The 13,400-nt window shown below is 44.3% G+C and overlaps 1 protein-coding gene across 2 annotated transcripts in view; it reads right to left on the bottom strand.

Annotated features, from left to right (window-relative positions):
* zdhhc8b (zinc finger DHHC-type palmitoyltransferase 8b) overlaps positions 1 to 13,400 on the bottom strand; it is a 283,381-nt gene that overhangs the window by 19,997 nt on the left and 249,984 nt on the right. The window contains exons 10-11 of one of the 2 annotated variants that reach the window (XR_010021238.1): positions 11,469 to 12,496; positions 4,523 to 5,806 (exon numbers count right to left, since the gene is read on the bottom strand). Coding sequence is in view for 1 of the 2 variants with exons in the window: in XM_063074112.1 (XP_062930182.1) it covers positions 5,623 to 5,806; positions 11,469 to 12,496 (1,212 nt within the window). In the remaining variant the exon portion in view is untranslated. Of the gene's footprint in view, positions 1 to 709; positions 5,807 to 11,468; positions 12,497 to 13,400 lie in introns of those variants that run through there. The other variant, XM_063074112.1, reaches the window with a different exon arrangement.

Below are 13,400 nucleotides of genomic sequence, written 5' to 3' on the forward strand. Positions count from 1 at the left end.
GAGTCAATCGGAATGAGTCAGTAGGAAGGAGTCAATCAGAAGGAGTCAGTAGGAAGGAGTCAATCGGAAGGAGTCAGTCAGAAGGAGTCAGTAGGAAGGAGTCAATCAGAAGGAGTCAGTAGGAAGGAGTCAGTAGGAAGGAGTCAATCAGAAGGAGTCAGTAGGAAGGAGTCAGTAGGAAGGAGTCAATCAGAAGGAGTCAGTCAGAAGGAGTCAATCGGAATGAGTCAGTAGGAAGGAGTCAATCAGAAGGAGTCAGTAGGAAGGAGTCAATCGGAAGGAGTCAGTTGGAAGGAGTCAGTCGGAAGGAGTCAGTAGGACGGACGTGGGGATTACGGAAAAGCTGACAGGTGACACCACCTCACCCTCTCGCTCTCTTTTCCCATGCTACGTATTTTATAATATTTACTCTAACTCGCAGTGATTTTTATGTATTGCACCGTGCTGCTGCTGCTAAACAACAAATGTAAGGCACGTCAGTGATAATAAACCAGATTCTGAAAAAGTTTAAACACAGGAGATTCTGCGGGAAACCCAGAGTCACACACACAAAATGCTGGGGGAAACTCAGGTCAGGCAGCATCGATGGAAATGAATAATCAGTTGACAATTTGGGTCTGATGGCTTCTTACTTCACTCCCCCACCCCCACCCATCTGGCTTCACCTATAACCTTTTACCTTGTCCTCCACCTTCCCCCACCCCCCACATTTTCATCTTTTTAATTTATTTCTTGAGATACAGCATGGAATAGGTCCTTCTGCCCCTTCGAGCCCCTGATTTAATCCTAGTCTAATTACAATGCTCAATGAACCAGCCAGCCAGTACATCTTTGGACTGTGGAAGGAAAGCAGAGCACCCGGAGAAAACTCATGCTGTCACGGGGAGAATGTACAAACTCTTACAGACAGAGACAGGAATTGAACCCAGGTCACTGGTACTGTAAAATGTTGTGATAACCACTACGCTACTGTGCCGTCCCGGCACCTTCCCAGTTCCTCTCCAGTCCTGAAGAAAGGTCTCAGCCCGAAATGTCGACTGTTTATTCACTTCCATAGATTTTCTCCGACTTGCTGAAAGTCATTTGGGCAATGTTCCGATTTGGCAGCCAAAGCACAAGCAGTCTGCCCGAAAAAGCCGCCCCTCGGCCGGCAGATCCACCCAAATCAGTCCCTGCTGTGGGACCTTGTCCTAAGATTCACATGGGCAATGGTCACATTCAGCTGAAAATGCCGCCACGCCGTACAGGTTAACAAACTTCCCATACAGAAATTGCATGTGTCAAAGGGATGGCCAAGTTTGACCCCAGTAGCTGGGGCTTAGATCCTCCAGAATTCTGACAAAGGTTACCAGGTCCTGCTTGAATCAGAGAGTATGAGGTTTCAGACAGTTTGGACAACCTTGGGTTGTTCTCCTTGGACCATCAAAGGCTGACAGGAGACCTTATAGAGCAGGGGTTCTCAACGTGGAGTCCACAGACTCCTTGCATAATGGTATTGGTCCATGGCATAAAAAAGGTTGGAAATCCCTGTTATAGAGCTATTTTTTTTAAATCATGAGAGGTATAGATGGGGTAGACAGTCAAAATCTGTTCTCCAGGGTACAAAAGTCAAACACCAGAGGACATGCTCTTGAAGTTAGAGGGTGTGGGGGTGGCGGGGGTTGGATTTAAAGGTGATGTGAGGGGCAAGTTTTATTTACAGAGAGTGGTAGGTGACTGGAGTGGATTGCCAGGGATGTTAGTGGAAGCATGCAATTTGGTGGAATTTGAGAGGCTTTTAGACAGACACGACAATAATTAATGTAACACTACTATAGCAGCAGTAACACAGTCTCAATTCCCAATGTTGTCTGTAAGCAGTTTGCATGTTCTCCCCATGACTGCGTGGGTTTCCTCCAGGTGCCCAGGTTTCCTCCCACAGTCCACAGAGAATGTGTTTGTAGGTTAACTGGTCACATGGGTGTAATTGGGTTCACTGGGGCAGAAAAGCCTGTTACTGTGCTGTATCCCAAAATAAAATAAACATGAAAGGAATGGAGGGAAATGCATGATAAACAAGAGGACATTTAGTATAAATTGGCACAGATTCATGGGCTGAATGGCCTGTCCTGTGCTGTACTGTTCTATGTTCTGTTTTAGTCTTCATATCTGTGAAAAAGAATACACGAATTTGGCCACAGCTATATAATGTGCAGTTTGGAGTGATTATGAGCACAACTTTGGAAAAAACCTCCAAGAGGACCACAACCTTGTTTTTGGTTTGGAGGCCTGAGTGCCTCAATGACCTGAAAGCCATGTTGGCTGGAGTCAGCGCTTTATGGTTTGGCTCTTGGTAAGGTCACCCGTGCCAAACAGGTCAAAGGGTACAGGCCAAACTAAGAGTGGTCCTCTGGTCCTCCAGGTTTGGGGGTTCAGCTCAGGGCTAACAACCCTGACTAGTCAAAAAAATTTGTTATGGAAACAGCAATCCTTCTATACAGAGCTAGAGGACTTTCATTGCTGCTCTAAACGCCACAGCGTAACGGGCAGTAAGCAAGTAAGTATGAAAAGAAATTAGCCTTGGATGAAGTGTGGCACAAATCTACCAGAACAATATCTAAACCAAGAGTTTAATAATGATGAGAGATTACTTAATAAAAGTATTAAGTGGTATTTGCTAGAACTTAGAAAGGGGGATTTCATGAGTTTTCTATATACCGCAAGGTGCAGATTTGGTAGAAGCTATGTTCATTAGTGGGGGTACAAAATTAAGATGGGTCTTTTGTGAATGAAGACAGGAAATGTGTGTAGCAGCAATACAGTGCTCCCTTCTATGGAGAATGATTATCATCAGGTCAAGGGATATGGGTCAGCTGAGTTAGATCATCCAATGAACCATGAAACAGGCCCTAGGGACTAAAGGGTTATTCCCATTCCTATCCAAAATTACAGAGATGGAACCAAGATTAAGTGCAGCCAGAGACGGAACCACAGGAGCAACAGTTACACAATAAAAACCAAGAGAAATCAGTGAGATGAAACTGAAAGATAAACTAAGACTTGAATTTATGGACTGTAGTTGACGCCATCAAAATATTATAAAAGAAATCCCTATTTTGCTTTGCAATAAAGAACTAGAGAAATGGGATTGTGAGGGAGGGTTGATGCTTTGCTGCTGCTTGTGCATGGGAGAAGGGAGAGGGGGTTTTGGGTTTGAACTTTTACTGTCATTCATTCTCTGGGGTTCTCTTCTGTTTTCATAGATGTTTGTGAAGAGTAAGAATTTCAGGTTGTGTACTCAATACATTCTCTGATTTAAATGAACCATTGTGGAGTGGATACTTGGGTCTCTAGGGTCTCTAACAAGAAGCGTTATCAGCTAAATGTTAATTTTGAATTCAGACAATAATTTCTATATTGCTTTTCATGCGATGTCCAAAAACACTTTGAAATGGTTTAGAAATGACTCAAATGCATCAAACTTCTTTACAACTAGAGGTCAAGGGTTAAAGGTCAAAGGTGAAAAGTTTAAGCGGAACATGAGGGGAAATTTCTTCAGAGGGTGATTGGAGTGTGGAATGAGCCACCAGCACAACTGGTTCGTGCCAGCTCAATTTCGATGTTTAAGAGAAGTGTAGGTAGGTATGTGGAACGCAGGGATATGGAGGGCTATGGTCGTGGTGCGAGTCAGTGGGAGTAGGCAGTTTAAATGGTTCGGCATTGGCTAGATGGATCGAAGGGTTTGTTTCTGCGCTGTAATTTTCTATGACTCTATAGCACGCTGACTGGTTCAGGAAGTAACGTTGAGTGCGAGGTACGTATTGACTGTACCCCCAGGGCATTATTTTTCCTGGACTAGGTCAAAATAATCCCACTCGACCTTTTACATCCAACAGTGCTGGGTTAATAGCTGATGGTACTTCTAACAATGCCACCCTCCCTCAGTAGTGGACTGGCAACCTAGATCTGTGTGCTCACACTCTTAAAGTAGGCTTGAATGTCGAACATGCCCAGGAGGTGACCATATTAGCCTCAAGCCCCTTTATCAACCTTTCGTCCCTTCTTCAAGATTACTGGGAACAGACTGTTAATATTGAGTTTAGGGGTCTTGGAAACTCAGTCTAATGGCTACTGCAGAGCTTCCTAATTGAATTAAATAATACCAGAATACAAAATGGCTGCATTTTACCTAAAATAATAAAATCTGACACACTTACAATTTTATTCCACACAAAAAAACCCTTTGATTGTTCAATCTCAGACCTGCTTTAGTAATTAAGTTAAAACGATCAAAAAAATCATACCAATCTGGATTAAAAACAGAAAATCGTAATACCCGCAAGTTGGTGCAAGTTCCTTTGGCATTGGTAAACCAAGGTCCACTTAAGTGGTTAATGTCACAATGTGTCACTTCAGCATAAAAATGCCCAGCAAACATACATTTGAGTTACTTGCTGGCAACCAAGAAATAATATGCAAGACATTGCATAGGAAATAAGCGACACTGGATTTAATTGGTTCCTCCTGTATTGGTGTTACCTACCTCCAGTCAATCCCAGACAAGAAGGGAGAAGAAGAAGAAACCTTGTTCTCAGTCTTGCATTGACATCGTCACAAGACACAGGGACGGATACGTGGCTAATTGGACTTCTGTCTGCCTGTATGGTGAAGTCAGCTCACCTCACTGGCGCATTAAAACCATGGCAACAATCAAAAAACTTGCCATGTTGGTGAATCACAGGTACACAAGCCCCATGTTCAACTGTTAGTGGCAGTGCAGAGATGACCTGATTTCTGACACCCTAACCCATCGACAGAGTTACGTACATGAAAAAAACTGGTAACGTTCATCTTTATACCAGAAGCTGTGCTCACTCCTCTCGTAGGTATCTAAGAGGCCATCCATGTCAACTTTTGATTACTGATAAGTAATACGATTATTAAAGAATCTTATCCTTAAAGCTTTGAGAGTCTCGTGCCCTGAAGAAATACACTCCCATTTGGACTTCATACAAGCCCTACTAAACATTCAGGTGCACACAAACACACACACGCAAACACACCCACACCCACACAGTTGTCTAATGTCATGTAGTCTCATATTCGAGATGAGAGTTTCAAAAGATCTTTTGGCTGATGTATGAGCTTCATTTCCTTCCAGCGAAGGAAAGAAATTGACAAGTTTTGAGCCTCGCATTTGTGCCAACATCCATTAACACAAAATAAAAGGTATTTCTCATTCGTCAAACTGTATTTGTCAAAGTTTGAATGGCAGGGCAGACAAACTTCACCAGAAAATCATTGCAGAGGTCCAGGTTAATACTAATCCAACACTGCACAAACTTTTACACAAGATTCCCATGGATAGGCAAGTACACAATAGTGGTTTCAATAAAAACCATACCTCTTTTACAAGATGCTAAAATGTCACTTGACAGTGCAGAAGAGCAAAAAAAATAAAAAGCAAAAAAGTTTGTGGTGGGCCAGCCCCTGGATTGAAACCACTTTTTTGTTTGATTTGATTTTACTACCTCTGGAGAAATAAGGCTGCGGCTGGTTGAACAAGGAACACACAGAGCTGCTGTGACAGTCTTCGCAGTGCGTCCCGCGTCCCACTTCCCAGCTGCCGTGGCTGATGGCTGTTCACACTGAGATCTCGTAAGTGGTCCCGCCCACACCCGACACCTTTTTGACGTTCGACTGTCTGGTGGGACTGACTGTAGCACCATGGGAAATAGAAGCTGAGCTTAGCCGGCTATCCATCCTGGATAAACGCTTTGGCTGTCCATTAATTTTGTTGTGAGCCGTCTTCATTTGAACCTCGTCACTGTAAAACAGAAAAAAGGAAATTGATGCATTTGTTCAATCCACACATATTCCCTTGTGTTGGTGGGGGGGCAGAAACACACAAGGTTAATTTCTCTATTAAAATGTTGCTCAGATTATAAACAACTTTATTATACAGGGGCAATGGTATGCATCTGAGAATACAGGTCTGTAATTTGTTGAAAGTGGTGTCGCAGGTAGATACGGTCGTAAAGAGACCTTTTGGCTCACAGGCCTGCATCAAAGTATGAGTACCAGAGATGGGATGATATGTTGTAGTTGTACAAGATATTGATGAGGCCTAGTTTGGAGTATTGTGTGCAGCTTTGGTCATCAGCCTACAGGAAAGATGTAAATAAGATTGAAAGAGTACAGAGAAAATTTACAAGGATGTTGCTGCGTCTGGAAGACCCGAGTTATTGAAGATTGAATAGGTTAGGACTTTATCCTTGGAAGGTAGAAGATTGAGGGGTGATTTGATCGAGGTATACAAAATTATGAAGGGTATAGATAGGATAAATGCAAGCAGGCTTTTTCCACTGAGGTTGGGTGGGACTAGAACCAAAGGTCATGGATTAAGGATGAAAGATGAAATGTTTAAGGGGAACATGAGGGGAAACTTCTCTACTCCGAGGGTTGTGAGAGTGTGGAATAAGCTGCCAGCACAAGTGATGCATGCAAGCTCAATTTTAACATTTAAGAGAAGTTTGGATAGGTGGATGGATGGTACAGATATGGAGGGCTGTGGTCCTGGTGCAGGTCGATGGGAGTAGGCAGTTTAAATGGTTCAGCACAGACTAGATGGATCAAAGTACCTGTTTCGGTGCTGTATATTTCTATGACTTTATGACAAACAAAAGTCAATTAATACTGTCGACTCTGCAGCCAAGCTCCTTATGAACACACAATCACCTACATTTTCTAGTACTTTACACAACAGCACCAAGATTACAAGGGGCAGGGGCCACAGGGGAGATTCAGATTCCTTTATTACATGTACTTCAAAACATACAGTGAACTGTGTTATTTGCATTAACAACCAACACACTCAAGGATGTGCTGGAGGTTGCCCGCAAGTGTCACCACACATTCTGGTACAAACATAGCATGTCTGCAATGTTCAGCAGAACAACACAAACAGCAACAACAACTAAACAAGCCCCTTTCCCACCCTCTCACCCACTAACTCAAACACACATACACAGATAGGCCTCCAGTCCCAGGGCAGACTACCCACAGGTCTAATCGGGACTATGGCAAGGTCAGGAGAAGAAAGTGGGAAAGGAGGAGGGAGGGGGAAAGGAGGAGGGAGGGGGAATGGAAAAGGGAGGGGGAAGGAAGTGGGGAGAAGGGAGGGAGAAGGGAGGGAGAAGGGAGGGAGAAGGGAGGGAGAAGGGAGGGAGAAGGTTAAGTGAGTGGGCAAGGGTCTGGCGGATGGAGTACAATGTTGGTGCATGCAAGGTCATCCACTTTGGAAGGAAAAATGAAAGAGCAGATTATTATTTAAATGGTAAAAAATTGCAGCATGCTGCTGTACAGAGGGACTTGGGAGTGCTTGGCATGAATCACCAAAGGTTGGTTTTCAGGTGCAGCAGGCTATCAAGAAGGCAAATTGAATGTTGGCCTTCACTGCTAGAGGGATTGAATTTAAGAGCAAGGAGGTTATGATGCAACTGTACAGGGTACAGGTGAGGCTGCGCCTGGAGTACTGCATGCAGATCTGGTCTCCTTACTTGAAGGATATACTGGCGTTGGAGATGATGCAGAGCAGGTTCACCAGGTTGATTCCAGAAATGAGGGGGGTTAGTCTATGAGCAGAGTCACCTGGGTCTGTACTCGCTGGAATTCAGAATAATGACAGCAGACCTCATAGAAACATTTAAGATTATGAAAGGGATTGATAAGATAGAGACAGGGAAGTCGTTTCCACTGGTAGGTGAGACTAGAACCAGGAGACACAGCGTCAAGATTTGGGGGAATAGATTTAGGGCAGAGATAAGGAGGAACTACTTTTCCCAGAGAGTGGTGAATCTGTGCAATGAAGCAGTGGAGGCTACCTCAGTAAATATATTTAAGACAAGTTTGGAAAGATTTTTGCATAGTAGGGGAATTAAGGGCTATGGGGAAAAGGCAGGTAGGTGGAGATGAGTCCATGGCCAGATCAGCCAAGATCTTATTGAATGACAGAGCAGGCTTGATGGGCCTGATGGCCTACTCCTGCTCCTTTTCCATTTGCAGCTTGCTACCACCCACACTGGACCCCCTACAATTCGCCTACCAACACAACTGATCCGACAGATTTCACAATAGCCACTGCTCTACACACCATCCTTACACATCTGGAGAAGAAGGATGCTTATGTGAGAATGCTGTTCTTGGACTACAGTTCAACATTTAACACCATAATTCCCTCCAGTCTCGACAAGAAGTTCAGAGACCTCAGCCTTCACCCTGACTTGTGTAGCTGGATCCTGTCAGATCGCCAGCAGATGGTAAGAGTGGGTTCCCTCACCTCTGCCCCTCTGATACTCAACACAGGAGCCCCTCAGGGCTGTGTACTAAGCCCCCTCCTTTACTCTCTGTATACCCATGACTGTGTTGCCACCCACAGCTCCAATCTGCTAATTCAATTTGCTGACAACACTACATTGATTGGCCTTATCTCAAATAACAATGAGGCAGCCTACGGAGAAGAGGTCATCACCCCGACACAGTGGCATCAAGAAAACAACCTCTCCTTCAACATCACGAAAACAAAGGCTGTGAACTACAGGAAAAACAGAGACAGACTAACCCCTATTGACATCAGTGGATCTGGGGTTGAGAGGGTAAACAGCTTTAAGTTCCTCAGCATAAACATAACCAAAATCTTCACATGGTCTGTACATACTGGCTGTGTGGTGAAAAAGGCACAACAACGCCTCTTTCACCTCAGACGGTTGAAGAGGTTTGGTTTGGGCCCCCAGATTCTAAGAACTTTCTATAGGGGCACAATTGAGAGCATCCTGACTGGCTGCATCACTGCCTGGTATGGGAACTGTACTTCCCTCAATCGCAGGACTCTGCAGAGAGTGGTGCAGACAGTCCAGCGCATCTGTAGATGTGAACGTACTACTATTCAGGACATTTACAAAGACAGGTGTGTAAAAAGTGTCCGAAAGATCACTGGGGACCTGAGTCATCCCAACCACAAGCTGTTGCAGCTGTTACCATCTGGGAAACGGTACCGCAGCATAAAAACCAAAACCAACAGGCTCTGGGCAGCTTCTTCCACCAGGCTATCAGACTGCTGACACAACTGTATTTCTATGTTATACTGACTGTCCTGTTGTACATACTATTTATTATAGGAATTGCACATTTAGATGGAGATGTAATGTAAAGATTTTTACTCATGTATATGAAGGATGTAAATTATAAAGTCAATTCAATTCAATTATGTTCTTAAAACATAGTGCATAGGGAATCATTTCCATCATGTTCCACAGGGGCACCACCTTCCTGGTTATCAAGGACATCTTCAAGAGGCAGTCGTTTGAGAAGGTGTATCCCTCATTAAAGACTCTCGCCATTCGCACCAGGCCCTCTTCAAGTTACTACTATCAGGGAGGTGGTAAAGGAGCTTAATGACTTACATTCAATGATTTAGATCGGCTTCTCTTCTGAATGGCCAATGAACACTAACTTGTTATTTCTCCTTTGCACTATTTATTTCGGAATTGGTTTATTGCCACATGTAACGAGATATGGTGAAAAGCTTTCCTTGCATACTGTTCACGCTACTTTTTATTATTATTGAGATGAGAGCATGGAACAGGCCATTCTGGCCCTTCAAGCCACACTGCACAGCAACCTCCCCAGTTTAACCCCAGCCTAATCACAGGACAATTTACAATGACCACTTAACCTACCAACTGGAACACCTTGAGCATCAGGAGGAAACCCACATGGTCATAGGGAGAACATGCAAACTCCCTACAGCGGCAGGAACTGAACCCAGGTCACTGGTACTGTAAAGCGTTGTGTTAACCACTACACTACCGTGCGATGGGAATTGAACCTGGATCACTGGTACTGTAAATCGTTGTGCTGACCACTACACTACCGTGTGATGGGAATTGAACCCGGGTTGTTGGTATTGTAAAGCGTTGTGCTAACCTGATTAGATAAAATACATGATGCATTGAAGTAAAACAAGGTCAAACAATAATGGTAGAGAATGGTGGGTAACAGCTACAGAGAAAGCACAGTGCAGGTAAACAATAAGGTGCAAGTTCAATGGAAGATTGTGAGGCAAGAGTCCAATTTATTGTGTTAGGTAGAAGCTATTTCTGAGTGCTTTCCTATAGTAAGTTTTATGTCTTGCACTTGTACTGTTGCCAGTAAACAAAGTTCATGACATGTGTCAGTAATAATGAAGGCTACAGGAGCACATTTGGTCTATCGTCTGCTTCAGCATTTCATCTTGGCTGATTTATTATCTCTCTCATCCCCATTCTCCTTCCACCCTCTAAACTTTGATGCCCTTCCAAATCAAGAAACTCTGAACGTCAGTGTTAAATATTTAATTTTAATTATTTAGATATACTGTGTGGAATAATCTCTTCCGCCCCTTTGAGCCTCACTGCCCAGCAACCCCTGATTTAACAGCAGCCTAATCAAGGGACAATTTACAGTAACAAGTTAACCTATTAATCGGTATGTCTTTGGAATGTGGAAGGAAAATGGAGCACCTGGAGGAACATACAGACAGTGTCAGAACTGAGCTCCGAACCCTGAAGCCCCAAGCTGCAGTAGTGTCACACTAACCACTACGTTACTATGGTGCCTAATGACTTGCATACAGTACCTACACTCAATATATAAGTACATCCAATGACTTGGCTCCACAGCCATCTGTGGCAATCAATTCCACAGATTCATCATCCTCTGGATAAGGAAATTTAAAATCAGTCTGATTCTGAGAATGTTCCCATGTGTGTCGGATGTAAAAGTCACAGAAGGAATGCAACTGTGACTCATGCTACGAGATGCCCAGTTGAATTTACAAAAGTACCCTTAATACTTTTCACCCTGGTAAAAAAAAAGTTCTGACTTGATGCATCATCATCTGGTCTGGTGGGGCAGGGGGTGGGGGTGGGGGGCTACTGCGCAGGATCAAAGTAAGCTGCAGAGAGTTGTAAACTCAGTCAGCTCCATCACGGGCTCTAGCCTCCATAGTATCCAGGACATCTTCAAGGAACGATGCCTCTGCAAGGTGGTGTCCAGGAGTAAGGACCCCGTCACCCAGGACATGCCCTCTTCTCATTGCTACCATCAGGAAGGAGGTACAGGAGCCTGAAGACACACACTCAGCGATTCAGGAACAGCTTCTTCCCCTCTGCCATCCGATTTCTGAATGGACATTGAACCCATGAACACCACCTCACTGCTTTTATTATTTACTATTCATGTCACTACTTATTTAACTATTTAATATACTTACTGTAATTCACAGTTTTCTTTTTCACTCTTATCATGTACCACCCTTTACTGCTATCGCAAAGTTAACAAATTTCACAACACATGCCAGGGATATTAAACCTCATTCTGATTCTAATTGTGAATTGTGAATGCCTATTTTTACAGCTTTACAAGGGTTCAGAGTGAAGTAATCTACCCACCGTGGGGTCATCAGAGGCTGAGAAACTCCTTCCGACATTTCCAATGCAGTGACAAAGGATAGAGGCTTTTGGCTTCCGTAAGTAGGGGATCTAATCAATGAGGAGGGTGGGATTTGATGTCCTGGAGACCTATACGAGGTCTCAACAGATCTGCTTTGCAAAGTGTGGTTGGACTGCACGTTGTTGTTTGCAATGTCTGCGTGGAGAGAACTGGTAGAAGTCCTTGCTACCCTCGACAAGGAGGAGGCAGAGGCACGCAACAGAGGGCTCCTCACGCTGCAGGCCGCAGCAGACACAAGGTTATCTCGAGAACCACACATGCCAGTGGTTGTCCTCCTCGAGTCCTCTGAGAAAGTGTTCATTTGTTGCAAGCCGTACGAGACCGGTGCTTCATACGCCCCTGAGTCTAGGAACACCGAATCAGGAGAAGCTCTGAGCTTTCCATGCTCTTCCATTGCCTTCCTCTCCTGAATGGAGGCCATGATTTGCTTCGACAGGTTGTCATAGCGAACTGGCGACGGATCCCGTTGCTGTGGAGGTGAGCCTCTGTGTATCGGGCTGTAACCATGGCCAGTGTGACGCTGGAGATCAGCCCCTCGGATCTGGCACATTTTGGCTGATAAGTATGGTGAGTGGTACCCAACAGATGGAATTCCAGCCTGTGCCATGGACTCCACCCCCGGGTGGGTGGAGGTGGGATTCAGCAAACTATCGTAGGACAGGCTTCCGTTTCTGTTGGATAACGAGTTCAGACCAAAAATATTCTTGTACTGGTTGGGGGATGAGCAGTCTGACTTCATTTGGTGCAACTGAACCTTGTCGATTGCTCTCCTGTGGGCAGACTTCAGGCTGAGAGAGCGAGAACCATTAGAGAGTGAGTCAAGTTGAAAAGGTGATGACTGGTAAGTCTTGTGAAGCGATGGCGACCGGTAGTCTGGCATGTCAAGGTTCGGCTCAGACCTGTAATCATGGGCTCTGCTGCACTCCTCAATGAAAGGTGACTCGTTACGTCCTTCCTGCATGGAAATCTTCAAGAAAAGAGATTTGACAATTACCCAAATTGATCAATTTTCATCAGTCAATAATCACAGTCAATGCTAACATTAATTTATTCAGTTGATTGATTCTATATGATCCTGCACAAATTAAAGACAGCAAGTAAGTTTACTTACACTGTAAATTTGAACAAAAAAAGAACATGTCAGTAGTGGATCAACTGGTATCACTTTAGACAGAGGAGCAGAATTAGGCCATTTGGCCCATTAAGTCTGCACCACCATCCGATCACGGCTGATTTATTCCCTCTCAACCTCTTTCTCCTGCCTTCTCCCCATAACCTTTGACACTCTGACTAATCAAGAACCTATCAGCCTCCGCGAATGGCTTGACCTTCACAGCCATCTGTGGTAATGAAATCCACAGATTCATCACCCTCTGGCTAATGAAATTCCTCCTCATCTCTATTTTTCTTTCTGAAGTTGAAGACTGCAGCTTCGAATCCTTATCAGAGCCTTGAGCACAAAAATCTATCCCAACATCACAGTGAGGGAGTGTGGCTTTCAGATGAGATGTCAGGCTAAGACACTATTAGCTCTCCCTCAAGAGAAAAAATCCAATAGTACAGCTCTGAGTAAGAACAGCAAAGCTCTTCATTTGTCCTGGCTCATTTCATCCCTCGATCAGCATCACTTAAAACATACTGAGTATATCACACTGTAGTTTGTGAGCCTGCTCTGCCACACAGATTGGCTTCTCCACTTTCTCCAATGCAGTAGTTCAGTTCAGATTCCAGATTGCAAATTTCCACACTTAGATCGTAGAGAGCATTCTAACTAGCTGCCTCACCATCTGGTATGGGGAGGGGGCTGGGAACTACTGCACAGGATTAAAGTAAGCTGCAGAGGGTTGTGAACTCAGTCAGCCCCAGCATGG

Source organism: Mobula hypostoma, chromosome 21 (genome assembly GCF_963921235.1).
Source record: "Mobula hypostoma chromosome 21, sMobHyp1.1, whole genome shotgun sequence".
Taxonomy (NCBI): Eukaryota; Metazoa; Chordata; class Chondrichthyes; order Myliobatiformes; family Myliobatidae; genus Mobula; species Mobula hypostoma.